The sequence below is a fragment of the Ursus americanus genome, chromosome 1 (genome assembly GCF_024610735.1).
Source record: "Ursus americanus isolate L20-20 chromosome 1, mUrsAme1.1.p, whole genome shotgun sequence".
NCBI classification, from domain to species: Eukaryota; Metazoa; Chordata; class Mammalia; order Carnivora; family Ursidae; genus Ursus; species Ursus americanus.
In genome coordinates this window covers 86,400,266-86,418,832 of record NC_142127.1, presented here as the reverse complement: position 1 = coordinate 86,418,832, position 18,567 = coordinate 86,400,266, and the positions used below count along the sequence as shown (strand labels likewise).

The window sequence follows — 18,567 nt, the reverse complement described above, 5'->3', positions numbered from 1 at the left end:
AATATTTTTGAGTGCCTAGAATGACAGGACCCAGACAGGCACTGGATAAGCACATCTGTGTAGTACTCACAACTCTTGCAAGGTAGGTTTGTCATTCCTAATTTGCAGATGAGGAAGGCAATGACTGAAGTGTTTTAGGAAGTGGCAGAGCGGGGATTCCAGAGGTATCTTCTAACTCCAGAGCACTTTCTGCCACACCCCAGCATTACTGTCTCTTTTTATTTAATCAGTCATCTGATCTTATGGTCTAATACTATGTTAGGTGTTTGGAATAAGAAGATGAATGACACCTGGTGCCTCCTTCCAAAGACGTCACTGCCTAAAATGGTGAAGTGGTAGGAATAGGTACACAAACAGAATGCACTAAAAGTCGGTATGCATGGAAAGAGTACTGTTTTTCACCTCTCATTCCACGGCTATAGTGTTCTGTCTATAAGTGTGGTCATGCTAATGAGAAAGTTCAGAGAGTACCATTAACTCAGTAGTACTGGCTACCTTCCTGCCCTGCATTAGTAATTTTTTAAAAAATTTTTATTATGATATGTTAGTCACCATACAGTACATCATTAGTTTTTAATGTAGTGTTCCATGATTCATTGTCTGCATGTAACACCCAGTGCTCCATGCAATACGGGCCCTCCTTAATACCCATCACCGGCCTATCTCAATCCTTCACCCCATCCCCTCTGAAGCCCTCAGTTTGTTTCCAAGAGTCCATAGTCTCTCGTAGTTCATTCCCCCTTCTGTTTACCCCCTCTTCATTCTTCCCTTCCTTCTCCTACCGATCTCCCTGCTATTCCTTATGTTCCACAAATGAGTGAAACCATATAATTGTCTTTCTCTGGTTGACTTATTTCACTTAGCATAATCTCCTCCAGTCCCGTCCATGTTGCTGCCAATGTTGTGAAATCGTACTTTTTGATGGCTGAATAATATTCAATTGTATATATGGACCACATCTTCTTTATCCATTCATCTCTTGAAGGGCATCTCGGCTCCTTCCACAATTTAGCTATTGTGGACAATGCTTCTATGAACATTGGGGTACATATGGCTCTTCTCTTCACTACATCTGTATCTTTGGGGTAAATACCCAGTAGTGCAATTGCTGGGTCATAGGGTAGCTCTATTTTTAATTTTTTGAGGGACCTCCACACTGTTTTCCAAAGTGGCTGTACCAACTTGCATTCCCACCAACAGTGTAAGAGGAATCCCCTTTCTCCACAATCTCTCCAACATTTGTTGTTTCTTGCCTTGTCCATTTTTGCCATTCTAACTGGCATAAGGTGGTTTTGATTTGAATTTCCCTGATGGCTAATGATTTTGAAAATTTTTTCATGTGTCTGTTAGCCATTTGTATGTCTTCTTTGGAAAAGTGTCTGTTCATATCTTCTGCCCATTTTTTGATTTGATTATTTGTTTCTCGTGTATTGAGTTTGAAAAGTTCCTTGTAGATCTTGGATACTAGTCTGTTACCTGTAGTGTCATTTGCAAATATCTTCTCCCGTTTCATGGGTTGCCTCTTTGTTTTGATGACTGTTTCCTTTGCTGTGCAGAAAATTTTTATCTTGATGAAATCCCACAAGTTCATTTTTTCTTTTGTTTCTCTTGCCTTTGGAGATGTGTCATGAAAGAAGTTGCTGTGGCCGATGTTGAAGAGGTTACAGCCTATGTTCTCCTCTAGGATTTTGATGGATTCCTGTCTCACATCAAGGTCTTTCATCCATTTGGGTTTATCTTTGTGTATGGTGTGAGAGAGTGGTCAAGTTTCATTCTTTTGCATATAGCTGTCCAATTTTCCCAGCACCATTTATTGAAGAGACTGTCTTTTTTCCACTGGTTGTTTTTTCCTGCTTTGTCAAAGATTAGTTGCCCATAGAGCCGAGGCTTCATTCCTGGAGCCTCTATTCTGTTCCATTGGTGCATTAGTAATTTAATAGGGACTTAAAAGAATTAATTACTTTGCTTGGGTGAAGTAAACTGCATTTCAGTATATAACCTTAATTCATCTTTTTACCCAAGTGCTCTCTTATACATTTATTTTGTAGTTTCCATTTTGAGAGTTTAAAGACAATAGTTTTTGTTGTGCAGTGACAGTGGACATATGCTGTCACACCACATTTTGTAAATGCAAAATAAAACTGGGGGGAATTTGTAGGAAGTTGAACAGCAAAGCCCACGTAATATCCTCATCTCTCACCCCAACAAAAACGCACAGCAAGGCCACATACAAGGAGAGTGATCACCTCCCCACTATTGTAATATGTATTCATGAGTGACCATGAAACCATGGGTACTTCCCGTGGTCAAGGACAGATCTATTAGAAGAGAGACCTCCATGGTTGCTTGTCTGGAAGCAGCCATTTTACTGTTGAGTAAATTGAGACCTGCTGAGCCAGTGGCGTGCTGGGAAAGGGAGGAGCTTGTCTTTCTTTGGTCTTTAAAGAATATTTGAAGGAGTAGTTTTAGGGTGCTGCTCTGAATGTGGGAAGATGGGCAAGGTGTCCTCTGTCTAGTAGACGCAGCTTTTGCTTCTCTAAACTTACATTTTCTTAGTTTCCTATCACCTCTTCTTCTATTTTTCCCTCCCACTCCCATTTATTATTCAGTCTCTGTTTTCTCTTGCTCCTTTGCTCGTGTTGATCTTCGTCTTTCTCCCTTTGGTTTTTGGTGCTGTCCCTATTCCTTAAAATTTTTATGAAGGCAGTTTTCCCCTTTATTTTCAAAATGTGTTGATATTCATAGTATTTCAAGCCTAACTAAAAAAAAAAAAATGTTGTGAAAAAGAAAAGTGAACCCGACTTCCTCAAACTTTCCAAAACTTCTGTTGAGAGAAGGGAAAATGTACAGGTCAGTTCTTATTTTTATCTGAGCAGCTTTCCCATCCAAATAGTCAGCATAAGGAATGTAAGAAGATTTAGGGGAATACAGTCATGGTCATGAATAATTCAGATATACATTAAGAATGCAGAACTTTTGGAGCAACCGGTGCATTTTACAGAGAATATTGGAAAAACACTAGGGAATGAAAACAAATATCACCTCTTCTTATCATTTTTACTAAAAGGACAGACTAAAAGAAAAAAATCCCAATTATAAATCACAAAGTACCCTGGAACCATGATTCAGATCTTACTTCTAAAAAGGAGGTTAAATTGAACCATAGCAGTGAATAGAACTTCTTGCTTTGTCACTATTGTATTTTTATATCCGTCCTTATATATCTTAAGTAAGGTTTTTTATAAACAACTACACAAAATTCACCAACTTTTAGGAATTCCAAAAAGTATTCACATCCAGGCATCTCGACTGGTTTCACTCTTGAAATATATACATTTATTTTAGGCACTTACTTTAGGCATATCAAGTTTTCAAGAAAATATGACTATTTCCATTTTGATAATCAAAAGACAGTGAATTTTTATAAAGAAGGTTACTAAAGGTCCAGTAATGTTTTCTTCCAGAAGCTAGTGTGATCATGATGTATGGGGATTCCAGGCACCACAGTGCTATTATTACCACATTGATACATGCAGTACAATAAAAGATCTACTTACATCATTATACATTCCTTTAACACCTGGTGCCACCTGTAATGACAGCAGCTACAGGACTTGGCACAGACTAGATACAAAGTAAATGTGTGTTCCTTCTTTCTTCCTTAAATCTGTCTTATAAGTATTCAGTTTTGATAGTCTTCAAAAATGCCATCTATAATTTAACATATAAAACTTGTTTTTCTTTCAAGGTTGACAAATAAGCATACCTTTGTTTCAGTCCCTGAAGCACTGTTGGGCTCTTACCTATTTGGGGTCCATCATCTGTTTAAAAGGAAATATATATATATGTGTGTGTGTGTGTGTGTGTGTGTGTCATGATTACTTTCAATATTTAGCTCTAATGTCTTTTTAAAATAATTTCCTTTTTATGAGATTAAAGTAAAAATAACTATTTTAAACCTCATCTAGGCCATTTTCTCTGAATAAAAATTTACCTTGTAGGACACCTTATATATTCATTGGTGTATGGTTAGGTGAGTTCTTCCATTACAATCCTAGAAAGTAGATTAAAAATTTGTAAGTCCTTGGAGAGCCCTGCAATATGCCACATAATCCATTGCTGTAACTAATGGAAATTAATGTGGGTAAAGTTACAGAGTTCTTGCTTTTTCTTCACTAGTGAAATTCTGAGAAAGTCATCCAACCTGGAGAAGGACAGCAATTTATCACTCCAGAGCACCAAAGTTCCAGAAAGAAGGCACACATCACCGGGTAAGCTATTCTCTTCTGTTGAGTTTAGGGCAGGCCTCTTGGAAGAGCCAGCAAGGTCTAGTCTTTGAAAGGGTTATGCTTTTAACTTTTCAAACAGAGATGGAATACCTAGAATATTCCCAAGAGATGTAAATATTCCTTAAGGTTGCCTGAGTGTGGCAGTGCCATTACGCAAAGTTCTTGAGAATAATTGGAAATTAAGTTCTTACTAAAATACTTTCTAGGAGCAAAAGCCTAGATGGTACTAAATATGATGTTGAGAATTACACAGTTTCCCAGAATTGGCTAGGGACTCCAGTTGTCTGCAATTAGATGATGCTGGAATGGTTAGAAAGCCCAGTAATAAAAAAAATTACCATTTGCAACAATATGGATGGACCTAAAGGGTATAATATTAAGTGAACTAAGTCAGAGAAAGACAAATACCATATGATTTCACTCCTATATGGAATTTAAGAAACAGATGAGCAAACAAAGGAAAAAGGGAAACTAAAAAACAGATTCTTAAATACAGAGAACCAACTGGTGGTTGCCAGAGGGGAGGTGAGTGGGGCAGGAGGGATGAAATAAACGGGATCACTCATCTTGATGAGCCCCGAGTATAGAATTGTTGAATCACCATATTGTACACCTGAAACTAATAAAACACTGTATGTTAATTATACTTCAATTAGAAAAAAAAAAAAGTTACTAGGTGAAATCTCAGAGATTTACCCAAACTTTTCATTTTAGAAATGAGGACTCTGAGGCCCAACAGAGTTACCTGCCCTGTCTATGCTTCTCCATCAGACTTGATTCTAGAGCAGCAGCCAAGCTGGTACTCTTTCCACTATACCCTTGTTCCTGCCCCTCAGTGCTTAGTATCACAGTCTCTCAGTGGGACTGTGTGCTTCCTTTAAAGCTAGGCCAGGGGCCTTCACACTTCAGTGTGCCGAAAACCTTCCGGCTGAGCTGCCTGAGCCTTACACCCAAGTAATTCTGATGCAAATGGTCATGAGACACTCATTAGAAGCCATAAATTGAGAATAAACTCTCAAAACAACAGGACTGTTTTACATTCATTTGACAAATATTTATTGGATGCTTACTATCATGTAAGCTCAGTCTATGTCCTGGGGATTTATTAGTGAATGGAACAAAGATTCCTGTGTGTTTGGAACATGATTGGTGCTCTGGAAAAAAAGAAGTACTCTTTAAAATGCCATGGAATATGTAAGATTCTGTAACGTTGTGTAAGTTGGTGGCTACTGTGGAAAACAGTATGGAGGTTCCTCAGAAAATTAAAAATAGAAATACCGCATGATCCAATAATTTCACTACTGGATATTTACTCAAATAAAATAAAATACTAATTTGAAAAGATATATGCACCTTTGTGTTTATTGCCGCATTATTTAAAGTAGCCAAGACATGGCAGCATCCTGTGTTCACTGATAGATAAATGGATAAAGGTGTGATACACACACACACACACACAGAGAGACAAATACCATATGATTTCATTCAGAAGTGAAATCTAAAAAACAAAATAGATGAATAAACAAACAAGAAGAATCAGCCCTATAAATCACAGAATAAACTGATGGCTGCCAGAGGGAAGGACGTGGGGGGACAGACAAAATAGGTGAAGGGGTGTGGGAAATATAAGCTTCCATTTATGAAATAAATAAGTCACAGCAATAAAGGTCACAGAGTAAGGAATAAAGTCAATGAGATTGTAGTATTGTTGTATGGTGACAGATGAGAGAGCGTAGCATAACATATAGAGAAGTTGAATCACTATGTTGTACACCAGAACTAATGTAACCTTGTATGTGAACTATAGGCAAATAAACAAACAAAAAACTATGACTTTAAATAACATTCCAGTGCAAGTTGATGGACCAAATGACTAAGGTCCTGCATTAATGTAGCAGGAATACAGTAGTGAGTGGTTCTGAGGAGTTAATGTGTTGTGAATGATCTGAGGGTATTTGGCTGGGTAGCTTAAAGCACAGTAGGAAGAAGATCATAGTGTTGTGGTCCAGTAAGCTTTGCTTTGCTCAGTAGCCACAGATTATGTTTCTACCCTGGCCGCTCATCTCACAAATGTATTGCCCGATCCAGAGGAATCGGTTGGTAAATTCTTCAGCCCCACAGGCGTTATAACAAAACCTAGGTGGGCCCTCCTGATGATAGATCACTGTATCTTTGAATACTAAGGTTCTTTGCTGTGAGTATAACAAAGTGTCTCTGTCGAGAATTTATGAAAGGTAACATACTAGCTTACTGAACATCCCTGCTGTATAGGTATGAACATAATCTTCTAGCTAATGCTCCTAACCCAGGACACCCTGCCACATCATAAATAGTACTAGACGAGGCTACTTTGAGAATTACTTAATTAGAGTATGCTGTAGTGTGGACTAATTGCTTCATCCCATTTATTTGATCTGAAATATCTTTCAAAAGAAAACACTTTGGGGAGGAAAGAATTTATGATCCTAAGCAGATTTCAGCCTCCCGATTGAATAATTAAAAAGAAAACCATTATCACCAGATGTGCATTGGCAGATCCTTTGAACAGATGTTAGATATGATGGATCGGTGGAGCTTGTAGAGGCACCTCAAGTCCTCTAGGCCTACACAGAAATGATTCACTTTATTAGGCAATAATATTGGTGATGAAGTTTAATGACGTAAGCTGGAATGAAAGCAAATGACATCTAAAATGATTGGAAAAAACCCAAGAGCAGACCAAAACCATCACAATTTTATGTGAAAAGAAATAATGATGGGATTTGCCATTTTCCCAGTACAAAACTTTCATGGAAGATGCGTATTTGAGCACATTCTTGTTGTGGGGGATGTAAGGGCACAAGTGATATTTATGGATTCTTATGTGAATCTGCCCATTTTTGTGTTTCTGTTTAGAATGCTAATCTATTCTTTCTTCTATTACAGCCACAGTATTTCCCAGTCCAAGTTCTGTTTTGGAAAGTACTGGAACGGATACTTTCAATGGTAGTCAAGTCCTTGCCCGGATCCTTAATTTGGAAAAGGTAATTTCACTCAGTTTTGTAATGGACTGATAATAAATAGCAGTTGAACAAATGCCTCTGAGGTTAATAAAAGGACCTCCCAAATGGGAAGAGATTTGAGACCCCCTCCCATTTGGAGTAGTATCTCAGGAAGATTCTTTTCTCAGGAGCTCTTCCATAAAAAAGCTTAATTCTCAGACATTCTGAATTCTTTAAGGTCTTGGACATTTATTTATTTCCCTGTTAAGTGCCTTAATCAAACTTAAGATTTTCCTTTAGTAAGAAATAGGGTAGCATTATATATGACCTCCTAATTTTCTGAAACAGGGAAGAAAAATGGTATATGACAGCAAATGAAGCTCTAATACAAAACTTGCTGCCCCATCCGTACTGATAATGCCTTTGGAAAATTTGAAGCTATGGAAAATATCTCCCTAAAGTAGTAAAATCCTTTTTGGCATAGTTTAGAGAGCTTACCCATACATCCTTCTTATTTTAAGATTCCAGATTGCAAAATAATAATAATAATAATAATAATAATAATAATAATAATAATTTCTATCAGAGGCATAAACTGGCAGCCTGTGAGTTAAATGTGTGTATGTGTTGGGGCAGGTGGATTTTAGGAAATTGAATTTGAATGCCTTTAGACAGAATGGGTACCCTTCTATTGACCACAGTCCCCCCTTTTCCTTACTGTCTTTCATCCAGCCAGATTCATACATTTATTTGGCTGGCCTTTGCTTTATGTGCTCTTCAGAAATTAAAGAGAGATCGTTTTTCAACATTTGCTAATAGACTTTCTCTCTCTTTCACTCACTATCTCTCTCTGTCGTACACACATGCACACATATGCACATTAAATAATATATTCATGTTTTATGCAGTAGATATTTCTTCCATCTGGATGGAACATAGATTATATAGAATATAGCTTTAACTTCTGTTCATACTCCAGTGATCATAACCTCTGCTGCTTAATATGTCTCTGTTACCTCTGAATTAACATTCTGTGTAAGTGAGGCTTCTCAGTAAACTGGTTTGTGTAAGCAAGCCAAAGGACAAGGCAAAAAGGGATCCCAGGAGAGGCACTATTACCCATCAAGGCAATTCTGCCAGTGCCGGTTGAAATAGAAGACTTTCCCATTCAGTTTAGTGTAGATGTTGAAAGTCTAGTCCTAACAAGAATAATATTTGAGATACCTAAAACTCCCTATTTGGCGTAAGAAGCCCCCAATATGCTCAGTTAATTCTAATTTAAAGGCTCCCTAAATCAGACCAGTATATAAATGGGAGAAAGTTATTTTATTCCATTCTGGTTCCTCCATATTAGTTCCTAGAAGCACAAAGTCTTCATTGGATCAGTTAAATTCTTTAATATCTAGAGTAACAACACTGTTCTTAAAAATACGGCTTCATTGTATTGAAACTCCCAAGTTCCCTTTCTCATATGGAATGAAATTTCAGAATTTTGTGAGGCAGCACAGAGTCATATATCCAGTGGAGATAAGTCAAAAATGAATTTTCTATGTATAGATACGTATTTTTAGAGTAGTTGGAGCAGGGAAGGGATGTAAAAATTAGGATGACATATTGATGCCTGTGTCAGCAGTCTCTCCGATTCCTCTTTCTTTCTCTACTGCTTTTTGCAACCTTTGCAAAAACGAGTAGAGAAACCATTTAGGAGTGAGTGTATGTGTAATGTTAAGAAAGAGATATGGATGAATGACTAGGAGACTTGGCACTTAGAGTATATTCTAGAATAAGTGGATCCCGTCTGGTTCCATTCACTTAGAAGTTGTGTCACTGGAAGGCAGAGTGTAGCTTTTGTGACGCAATCTTAAAGGGGAATATAAAGTTAATTGGCCCCCACCTCACAGGGTGTTAAGAATTAATTGTCAGACACATAGACCAATGGAACAGAATAGAGAACCCAGAAATGGACCCTCGGCTCTTCAGGCAACTAATCTTTGATAAAGCAGGAAAAAACATCTGGTGGAAAAAAGACAGTCTCTTCAATAAATGGTGCTGGGAAAATTGGACAGCTACATGCAAAAGAATGAAACTTGACCACTCTCTCACACCATACACAAAGATAAACTCCAAATGGATGAAAGACCTCGATGTGAGACAGGAATCCATCAAAATCCTAGAGGAGAACATAGGCAGCAACCTGTACAACATCGGCCAAAGCAACCTTTTTCATGACACATCTCCAAAGGCAAGAGAAACAAAAGATAAAATGAACTTGTGGGACTTCATCAAGATAAAAAGCTTCTGCACAGCCAAGGAAACAGTCAAAAAAACTAAGAGGCAGCCCACGGAATGGGAGAATATATTTGCAAATGATGCTACAGATAAAAGACTGGTATCCAAGATCTACAAAGAACTTCTCAAAGTCAATATGCGAGAAACAAATAATCAAATCATAAAATGGGCAGAAGATATGAACAGACACTTTTCCAATGATGACATACAAATGGCTAACAGACACATGAAAAAATGTTCAAAATCATTAGCCATCAGGGAAATTCAAATCAAAATCACACTAAGATACCACCTTACGCCAGTTAGAATGGCAAAAATTGACAAGGCAAGAAACAACAATTGCTGGAGAGGATGTGGAGAAAGGGGATCTCTCCTACATTGTTGGTGGGAATGCAAGTTGGTACAGCCACTCTGGAAAACAGTGTAGAGGTCCCTTAAAAAGTTAAAAATTGAGCTACCCTATGACCCAGCAATTGCACTACTGGGTATTTACCCCAAAGATACAGATGTAGTGAAGAGAAGGGCCATATGCACCCCAATGTTCATAGCAGCATTGTCCACAATAGCCAAATCGTGGAAGGAACTGAGATGCCCTTCAACAGATGACTGGATTAAGAAGTTGTGGCCCATATATACAATGGAATATTACTCAGCTATCAGAAAGAACGAGTTCTCAACATTTGCTGCAACATGGACGGCAGTGGAGGAGATAATGCTAAGTGAAATAAGTCAAGCAGAGAAAGACAATTATCATATGATTTCTCTCATCTATGGAACATAAGAACTAGGAAGATCGGTAGGGGAAGAAAGGGATAAAGAAAAGGGGGGTAATCAGAAGGGGGAATGAAGCATGAGAGACTATGGACTATGAGAAACAAACTGAGGGCCTCAGAGGGGAGGGGGGTGGGGGAATGGGATAGACTGGTGATGGGTAGTAAGGAGGGCACGTATTGCATGGTGCACTGGGTGTTATACGCAACTAATGAATCATCAAACTTTACATCGGAAACCGGGGATGTACTGCATGGTGACTAACATAATATAATAAAAAAACATTAAAATAAATAATTAAAAAAGAATAAAAATATAAAACATGTTTTACTAAAAAAAAAAGAATTAATTGTTAGGAAGGATCCATTAAACATTATAACTAAATATTAATTGGCTCTGTAAATACCTAAACAGCTTAAAATGGTGAATGTGATCACTATTATACCTGAAATTAGTGCTGTGTCTGGTGTCTGTGACTGGTCTGTGCTGTGAAATATATGGAGGATGTAGGATTCCGTTATGAAAATGCTTTTCAATTATTGCTGTTGTTAATTATATACTTTTATGTGTCTTCATGTATATGTTTTCCTTTTCTCTTCATATGTGTAATTCCTAAATGGAATATTTGCTTTATAAATGAAACATAATCCATGTTGGTCCACCTCTCTAAAAAGACACTGTGGGTGTTGTATACCAAAGCTCATCCTCTCCGGAAGTCTTCCAAAGATGGCAGCCAGTTTTCCCGTGAACTGTCACAAAGAGTTAGGACACCCAAGTTTGCTGCTAAATGCCCCGGAAAAACTCAGATTTTTTAATCTGAAGATTTTTGTTAGAAAAGATCTGGTGCATTTAGTTTCTCTGGTCAGAGATAGGAAATTAGCTCAATTAAACAAATCATATATGCCTCATTTAAAGCATAAGAATGACAAGAATTAACACATTCACACATTCTTTTGTAACTTTTCATAAATAAACCAAATGTATTTTAGTGTTATTTTAATACTAGATATAATGCAGGGCCTTAAAATGGCGATTGTGAAGGCAAGTCAGTTTCCTTGAAGACTAGACTACTTTGTATCTCTATTTATTAACATTCTTATCCCACTCTTCTCACACATATTTTTAGCTGTTAGAGCAAAATTCAACTTCAGAAGACATACGAAGAGAACTGTGTGAGAGCTATCCATACTATACCGCTCATTACGCCTTCTCTTGGACAACTCTAGGGAAAAACGTTTTTAACAAATTTTGCCTATCCAATATGACCTTTTTAGAGTCTTCTCTCCATGAACTAACAAAGCAATTCTCTCAGGTGAGTGTAAATATTGTAATTTGATCAAGACCTCTTAAGCAATGAAAGGAAATGCATTGTTTCCATTCTTGTATCCACAAAGTGATTGATCTTAAGTTGGAGTTAAGTCCATAGCCCACATGGACTGGGAAATGCTGACTGGAATATTTGCTCACCCTTGGCATGGATTCCTCACACAGAGATTCACACACAATATCTAATTCTAAGTCATGTCTGCTTTCCATTTAAAGGTAGTGTCAGTTTAATAATTTAACTATTGGAGCCATATAACTCTCAGAAATTAGAATAATGGGTTATCTTTTTAATTTTTCTCACTAACCTCAAACCTACTTTGAAAAGCTGAATTTTGATGAAACAATATATCCCTCTCCTCAAAACATTGTACATTAGGGACAAGGACTTTGTACTGTAAAGTAGTAATGACCACTTTTATATGCTATTCTTAAACTACGATATGCAAAGAAGGCACCCATAGTCTTTATTTAATGAAACCCCACACACAATAAAAGACCACAAAAACACTGAGAATTTTCTCAAAATTTTATCCTCTTGATTCTCTGAATTTTATTGTAATTTTTGTTAAGTACCAGAATGCTTGAATTACCTTTAGTAATCTGAGTTTTCTAATGCACCAGATGAGAGACACTGTTATAATAACCCAAATTCAACACAGAGCACTTAAAATGCTTTCTAAACAAATTCAGTAGTCATGTAGGGTAGAATGTATGCTTAAGAATACATTGTTCAAAAATCACATTCTCGCCATGAAAGAACTAGAATTACAACTGAGCAAAAGCCTGACTTTACCAGTATGAATGAGTTTATTAAGAAAATTACTTTGGGTGGGAATGTAATGAAGAAATACTTTACTTTGAAAGTACTTGCTGGATCCTATGATCCAGAGCAGGAACAGAAGTCACGGTTTTTATTTGTTTGCTAATAATGTAAGATGTGATTATTACATAGGTTCACTTGCTATAAATCATTTATTATAACTAAAGTTCCTGGTATGGCTGCAGAACTTTGGAAATATTTTCTTCCATTAAGTATGTGTGTATGTGTAATTATATTAGCAAATATATGTAGATTTAAGGGTTCTGAACCCAAATAATAAATAATATAAAGTCTGCTAATAGATACAGAGAAGATATGTCTAGAAGTCCTAAACCAGATCCTAGGGAAAAGCAAAAACATTACTCAGAAGCTAATTTCATTTTAAGAAATCAATTTTATTTCCAAAAATGCAATTTAAAATATTTTGTATAAATACAGCTCTGTTAACCAAAATTTCTGGAGGTATAGGAAAAAATCCAATTATGTTTAAGGATATTAGAAATGGTTATAATTTTTCCAAGTAAAGAATGACTTAAAACTATATGACAATCAGAATTACGTGAAAATCTAAATTTTTAATGCTTTTGAAAACAGTACGCCATGTGATTACAAATACTGCATTCCTATTTTGCCCTGTCTGTCATTTTGTAAGCTATCAAGTGATCCCAACAACCAGAAGACAGTATTTCAGGAAATAGTCAAAATGCTGTCCTTCTTCTCACAAGTCCAAGAGCAGACCGCTGTGTGGCAGCTTCTTTCCAGTTTTCCAAATGTGTTCCAGAATGATACAACACTAAGCAGTCTACTTGATGTTCTTCGAAATGCAAACAGGTAAGAAAATATAAGAATGAAGTGGGACAAATAGGTCTTTTTTAAAATTTTTTTATTATTTAGGGCATTAGTGAAGCAAAGAAGAAACACACACTGCAGTCATCAGAGTTATCCAAGAGTATATGAGGAAGTGAGGAGGGACGCTAATCTTAACAAATCTATTGTCAGTTGTTATTGCAGACCTTCTGAAAACGAGGTGTGTAACGGGACCAGTAGTAGATTACAAATTGGCTCAGGCTCATTCAGGAACAACCAGAACTCTGCATATAGCATTTAAAATGCCCAAGAATAAGCTGTCCCATTGGGTTTGAGTTGATACCATCCAGTATAAAACAACCTTTGGGTTGGAGTTTTAAACTGAGCTGCCTCAGTGGGGTTGGCTCCCCACATGTGCAGCCAACCTATAAATGCTCTTTCTAAACCTGCATATCGGGTTGGCTTTATTTGACATAATATGACCAAATATTTGAAATTATTTTTGCAGGAGAAACCCCCTTTAAAGGCTACTTTCCTTATAAAAAAGTTCAGACTGTAGCCAGCATTTAAAATTTAATGGACTTGTACTTAGGTTTCGACTTTGACTCCTGTCTAGTTAATTTGGAAATGTGCATTAAAAAGAACAACAACAACACGACATCAACAACTATCAATTATTGTGTCTGTTACATACCACTTTACTGAGCCCTTTATATATACCACATTAAATCCTACAACTAAACTATTAGTTACTTTGTCAATGAGGTGATAAGAAGGTCATGAAAATTAAGTATTTGATGATTATACAGCAAGGAGGGTTTAAACCTGGGTTTTCTAACTCCAGAATCCAGGCTGCCTCTCTGGTGTGTCATTAATAGTGCAATGTATTCTGTCCCTAATGTCTGAGGTACCAGAAGAGAGTGTTCTCATATTCTTTGGAAAGCTTCCAAGAGCTTATGTTTGTTCAAAGACCTTGTAATAAGACCTTATGTTGGTACATTAATCTCATTTGATCCCACAACAATGCTTTGAAATTGAGACAACAGATATCCCCATTTTGTAGAAGAGGAAACAAACCCTTTCCAATGACTTGCCCAAGGTTCAAGAACTAGTAAGTGTCAGAGACAGGACCTGAAGTCAAGGAATCCGAATCCAAGCACGATGCTCTTTCCACAGTAGCCCATCATAAGTAAATTACAAAAGAAACAAGATATTAAGAAGTTCGGTTCTCTAGACTGGTCCTCATTTTATTACATAGGGTAATTTTTTTCACCCAGAATTTTGGCGCTTCATCCTCTTGCTCATATTTATATTCTGTCTTAACAAGCAAACAGGTAAATCAGTTAAAGCAAAAGGAGAATCATTTGAATCATACAACATAGCAATAAAAAAGAGTCAAGGTAATAATCCGACCACAGTAAGATATCACTACACACTCACTAGAATGGATAAAATTTTAAAAGATGGACAACCCCCAATTGTTGGCAAAAAACGTAGAACAAATAGAACTCTGGAAAATATATGATAGCTTCTAATGAAGTTGACAGTAGGCCCATATGATGTAGCATTCTACTCTTGGATATTTACCCAAGAAAATGAAAACATATGCCCACATGAAGACTTGTGTGCTATGTTTACAGCAGATTTATCTGTAATAGCTAAAAATTGGGGGAAAAGAACAAATATCCATAAATAGAAGTGCAAAAGAATTATAGTTCATTTATACATTGAAACTACTCAACAGGAAAAACAGATTACCAAATCACACAATAATGTAAATAAATATTATGAATATTATGCTGGCAAAAGAATGTAAACACTCCACCCCCCCAAAAAATAATACCTACTGCATGTCTAGATATTACCCCATTTATATGAAGTTCTCAAATGATAGAATTAATAATTTATAGTGTTACAATTTTGATCAGTGGATCCCAGAACAACTGGTGGGAGTACAAGGAAACTTTCTGGGGATTATTGAAGTGCTTCATATATTATTAGCATGGTGGCTATGAGAGTATATACATTTGTTAAAAGTCACTGAATTATCACCTAAAATAGGTGCATATTATTGTGTGTGAGTTATACCTCAATGAAATTTGGTTAAGAAACAACAAATAAAAAAAATTCCACTAAATAATATTCTATAGAACATAGGAGATCCAAAAAATAATTTAGGGTTAAAAATAAATAAGTAAATAAAATATTTTAGGCATTATTTTAGTGAAGTAAATTATAGAGGATGGTCATTTTTTGTGGTTATTTTAATTATCTTAAAATTTAAAATAAAATTATTACATATTATATAGCATTATGCAATAGAGCATGCTGTCTGGTAATGATGACAAATGTCGTAAACCAGTCTACATAATAATGAAAAAGAAGACAGAAATAGCTTCAAATATTTTAAAGTAAATGACATATCAGGCACTTGGGTGGCTCAGTAGGTTAAATATCCCACTCTTGATTTTGGCTCAGTTCATGATCTCAGGGTTGTGAGATTGAACCCTGTGTAGGGCTCCGTGTTGGAGCCTGCTCGGGATTCTCTCTCCTTCGCCCTCTGCCCCTCCCCGCGCCGGAAAAAAAAAAAAGGTAAATGACATTTGACTTTAAACAACTCTTTTTTTAAGTTGTAAATAATTTAGTTTTTTAGTTTTTTATTGCTAATTTATACACTTGTTCTTTCTAATACTGTAGCCTTTGGCTATCTAATATGGCTTTCTAATGTGGATTTTGACTAAAACTGAATTTTTAACTTTATTTAAATTTTAAACACTTATATTTGATTCAGTTAATGGTTTTCATCTGTCATTATAATGAAATCTAAATACAGATTAAATATTTTCTTTTTTTTTTAAGACTTATGTTTTTTAGAGATAGAGCGTGCACATGCACCAGCAGGGGTAGGGGCAGAGGGGGAGAGGGGGAGCAATCCTCAAGCAGACTCCCCTCTGAGTTCCTCAGTCCCCTCTGAGGGCTCAAGCAGTCCTCCCCAGGACATGAAATCTAAATACAGATTAAATATTTTCTTTTTTTTTTAAGACTTATATTTTTTAGAGAGAGAGCGTGCACATGCACCAACAGGGGTAGGGGCAGAGGGAGAGAGGGGGAGCAATCCTCAAGCAGACTCCCCTCTGAGTTCCTCAGTCCCCTCTGAGGGCTCAAGCAGTCCTCCCCAGGACATGAAATCTAAATACAGATTAAATATTTTCTTTTTTTTTTAAGACTTATGTTTTTTAGAGAGAGAGCGTGCACATGCACCAGCAGGGGTAGGGGCAGAGGGGGAGAGGGGGAGCAATCCTCAAGCAGACTCCCGTCTGAGTTCCTCAGTCCCCTCTGAGGGCTCAAGCAGTCCTTCCCAGGACCCTGAGATCATGACCTGAACCGAAATCAAGAGTCAACTGCTTAACCAACCGAGCCACCCACACTCCCTGAGATTAAATATTTTCAGTGAATATTGAGCATCTGAGTTGAGATGCTCCATAAATAATTTTGATATTGATTAGCTATTGAAGTGATAATATTTTGGATGGATTGGGTCAATAGGATATTTTATTAAAATTAATTTCATCTGTTTCTTTTAACTGTTTTAACATGACTACTATAAAATTTAAATATGTGGCTTACATTATATTTCTGTTGGAGAGCCCTTTTTAAGCCATTTTTTAAAGATAAATCTTTATTATTATTAAACTGTTAGTGTTATTAAGAGCCATAATTTCCTCACATAAATTACTGTATACCAAATTAAGTTCTCATTGGTTTATCTTACCCTTGTTGATCAAGTAATAGAGATAAAGGAACCCCACAAAAACTTCAGTCATTTTCTTCAACAGCTTTTTATTTTTTTGAGTTGTACATCATGTGTTTTTTTTTTTTTAAGATTTTATTTATTTATTTGACAGAGAGAAACAGCCAGTGAGAGAGGGAACACAAGCAGGGGGAGTGGGAAAGGAAGAAGCAGGCTCCCAGTGGAGCAGGGAGCCCGATGAGGGGCCCGATCCCAGGACCCTGGGATCACGCCCTGGGCTGAAGGCAGACGCTTAATGACTGAGCCACCCAGGCACCCCAAGTTATACATCATTATTAACCCATCACCAAAACCAGATTACGTAATGTTAATCTCATGACAGAAATTAGCAAAAATGAGCAATCTCAAAAAATTCAAGAAGTATATATGGAAAAATTATATGTGCTTGTCACCGTTTATAGAAAGCTGTGAAGAAATACAAATCATGAGAACTCTTTCATAAAATTATCTTTACTTATAAGATGACTTTTTTGGATAACTTCCATTTTTATACGATAAAGATCAGGGAAAAATCTATGAAATAAAATAAAAACATTTTGATCAATAAATGGTTCAAAGGATTTCAGAGAGTATGAGGGCTGGGTATCATTATTTTTAAGTTAAACGTTTTGTTAGAAAATGATGAATTAACTCTACTGACATTTTATTAATGATATTAATAACAATAATGTTCACAGTTTTAATGAGATTGCCACTTGTTCAGTCTTTGAAGGTGTTACTATGAGACAGCAGAGCAGGTGATTCTGGCAGAGGGCCAGCTTGGGAGAAGGCTGGCAGAAATCTATAACCTGAGACCATCTAACTGGTCCCCACAGTCACCAGGATTCAGAAGCACCCAAAGTCTGAGAACCAGGAGGTTCTTAGGGCAAATATAAAAATGCCTGAGGTATCCACTGTTATGTATATAGAGCAGAGATGAAAAAAACACAGCTGTGCCTCTATGGCCAAACACAATAACTAGTTAACAATGCCCGTGGGCTCTGTGCAGAAATGTTCTGCCCTCTCCCCGCCCAGCAGTGTTGGGGCAAAGTTTCTGTGCCAGAGGCAAGATGTAGAATGGAAAGAACATAAACTCTGAAATTAGACAAAATCAGCTGTACTTAGAATAGCTGGGTAACCTTTGTCTACATTATGTATAATTTTTTGAGCTTTAGCTTTCTGATTGTAAAACAGGGCAAATAAAGTGGACTTCATGGAATTATTAGAGGACTAAATAAAATTATATATACATTTATTTACACATATGCACATACCTATATGTGTACCTCATACTATACTAGAAACTAGAAGACACTCAGAGTTTACTTTTCCAGGGACGCCTGGGTTGCTCAGTCAGTTGAGTATCTGCGTTCGGCTCAGGTCATGATCCCAGTGTCCTCAGGCTCCTTGCTCAGCAGGAGCCTGCTTCTCCTTCTGCCTGCTGCTGCCCCTGCTGTGCTCTCTCTCTGACAAATAAATAAAATCTTTTTAAAA

The 18,567-nt window shown here is 36.8% G+C and overlaps 1 protein-coding gene across 3 annotated transcripts in view; it reads left to right on the top strand.

Annotated features, from left to right (window-relative positions):
• ABCA12 (ATP binding cassette subfamily A member 12) overlaps positions 1-18,567 on the top strand; it is a 218,662-nt gene that overhangs the window by 107,953 nt on the left and 92,142 nt on the right. For all 3 annotated transcript variants that reach the window (XM_087866525.1, XM_045806142.2, XM_087866554.1), the window contains 4 exons: positions 4,180-4,271; positions 7,215-7,312; positions 11,457-11,642; positions 13,129-13,307. In XM_087866525.1, the coding sequence (XP_087722651.1) occupies positions 4,180-4,271; positions 7,215-7,312; positions 11,457-11,642; positions 13,129-13,307 (555 nt within the window). The remainder of the gene's footprint in view (positions 1-4,179; positions 4,272-7,214; positions 7,313-11,456; positions 11,643-13,128; positions 13,308-18,567) is intronic.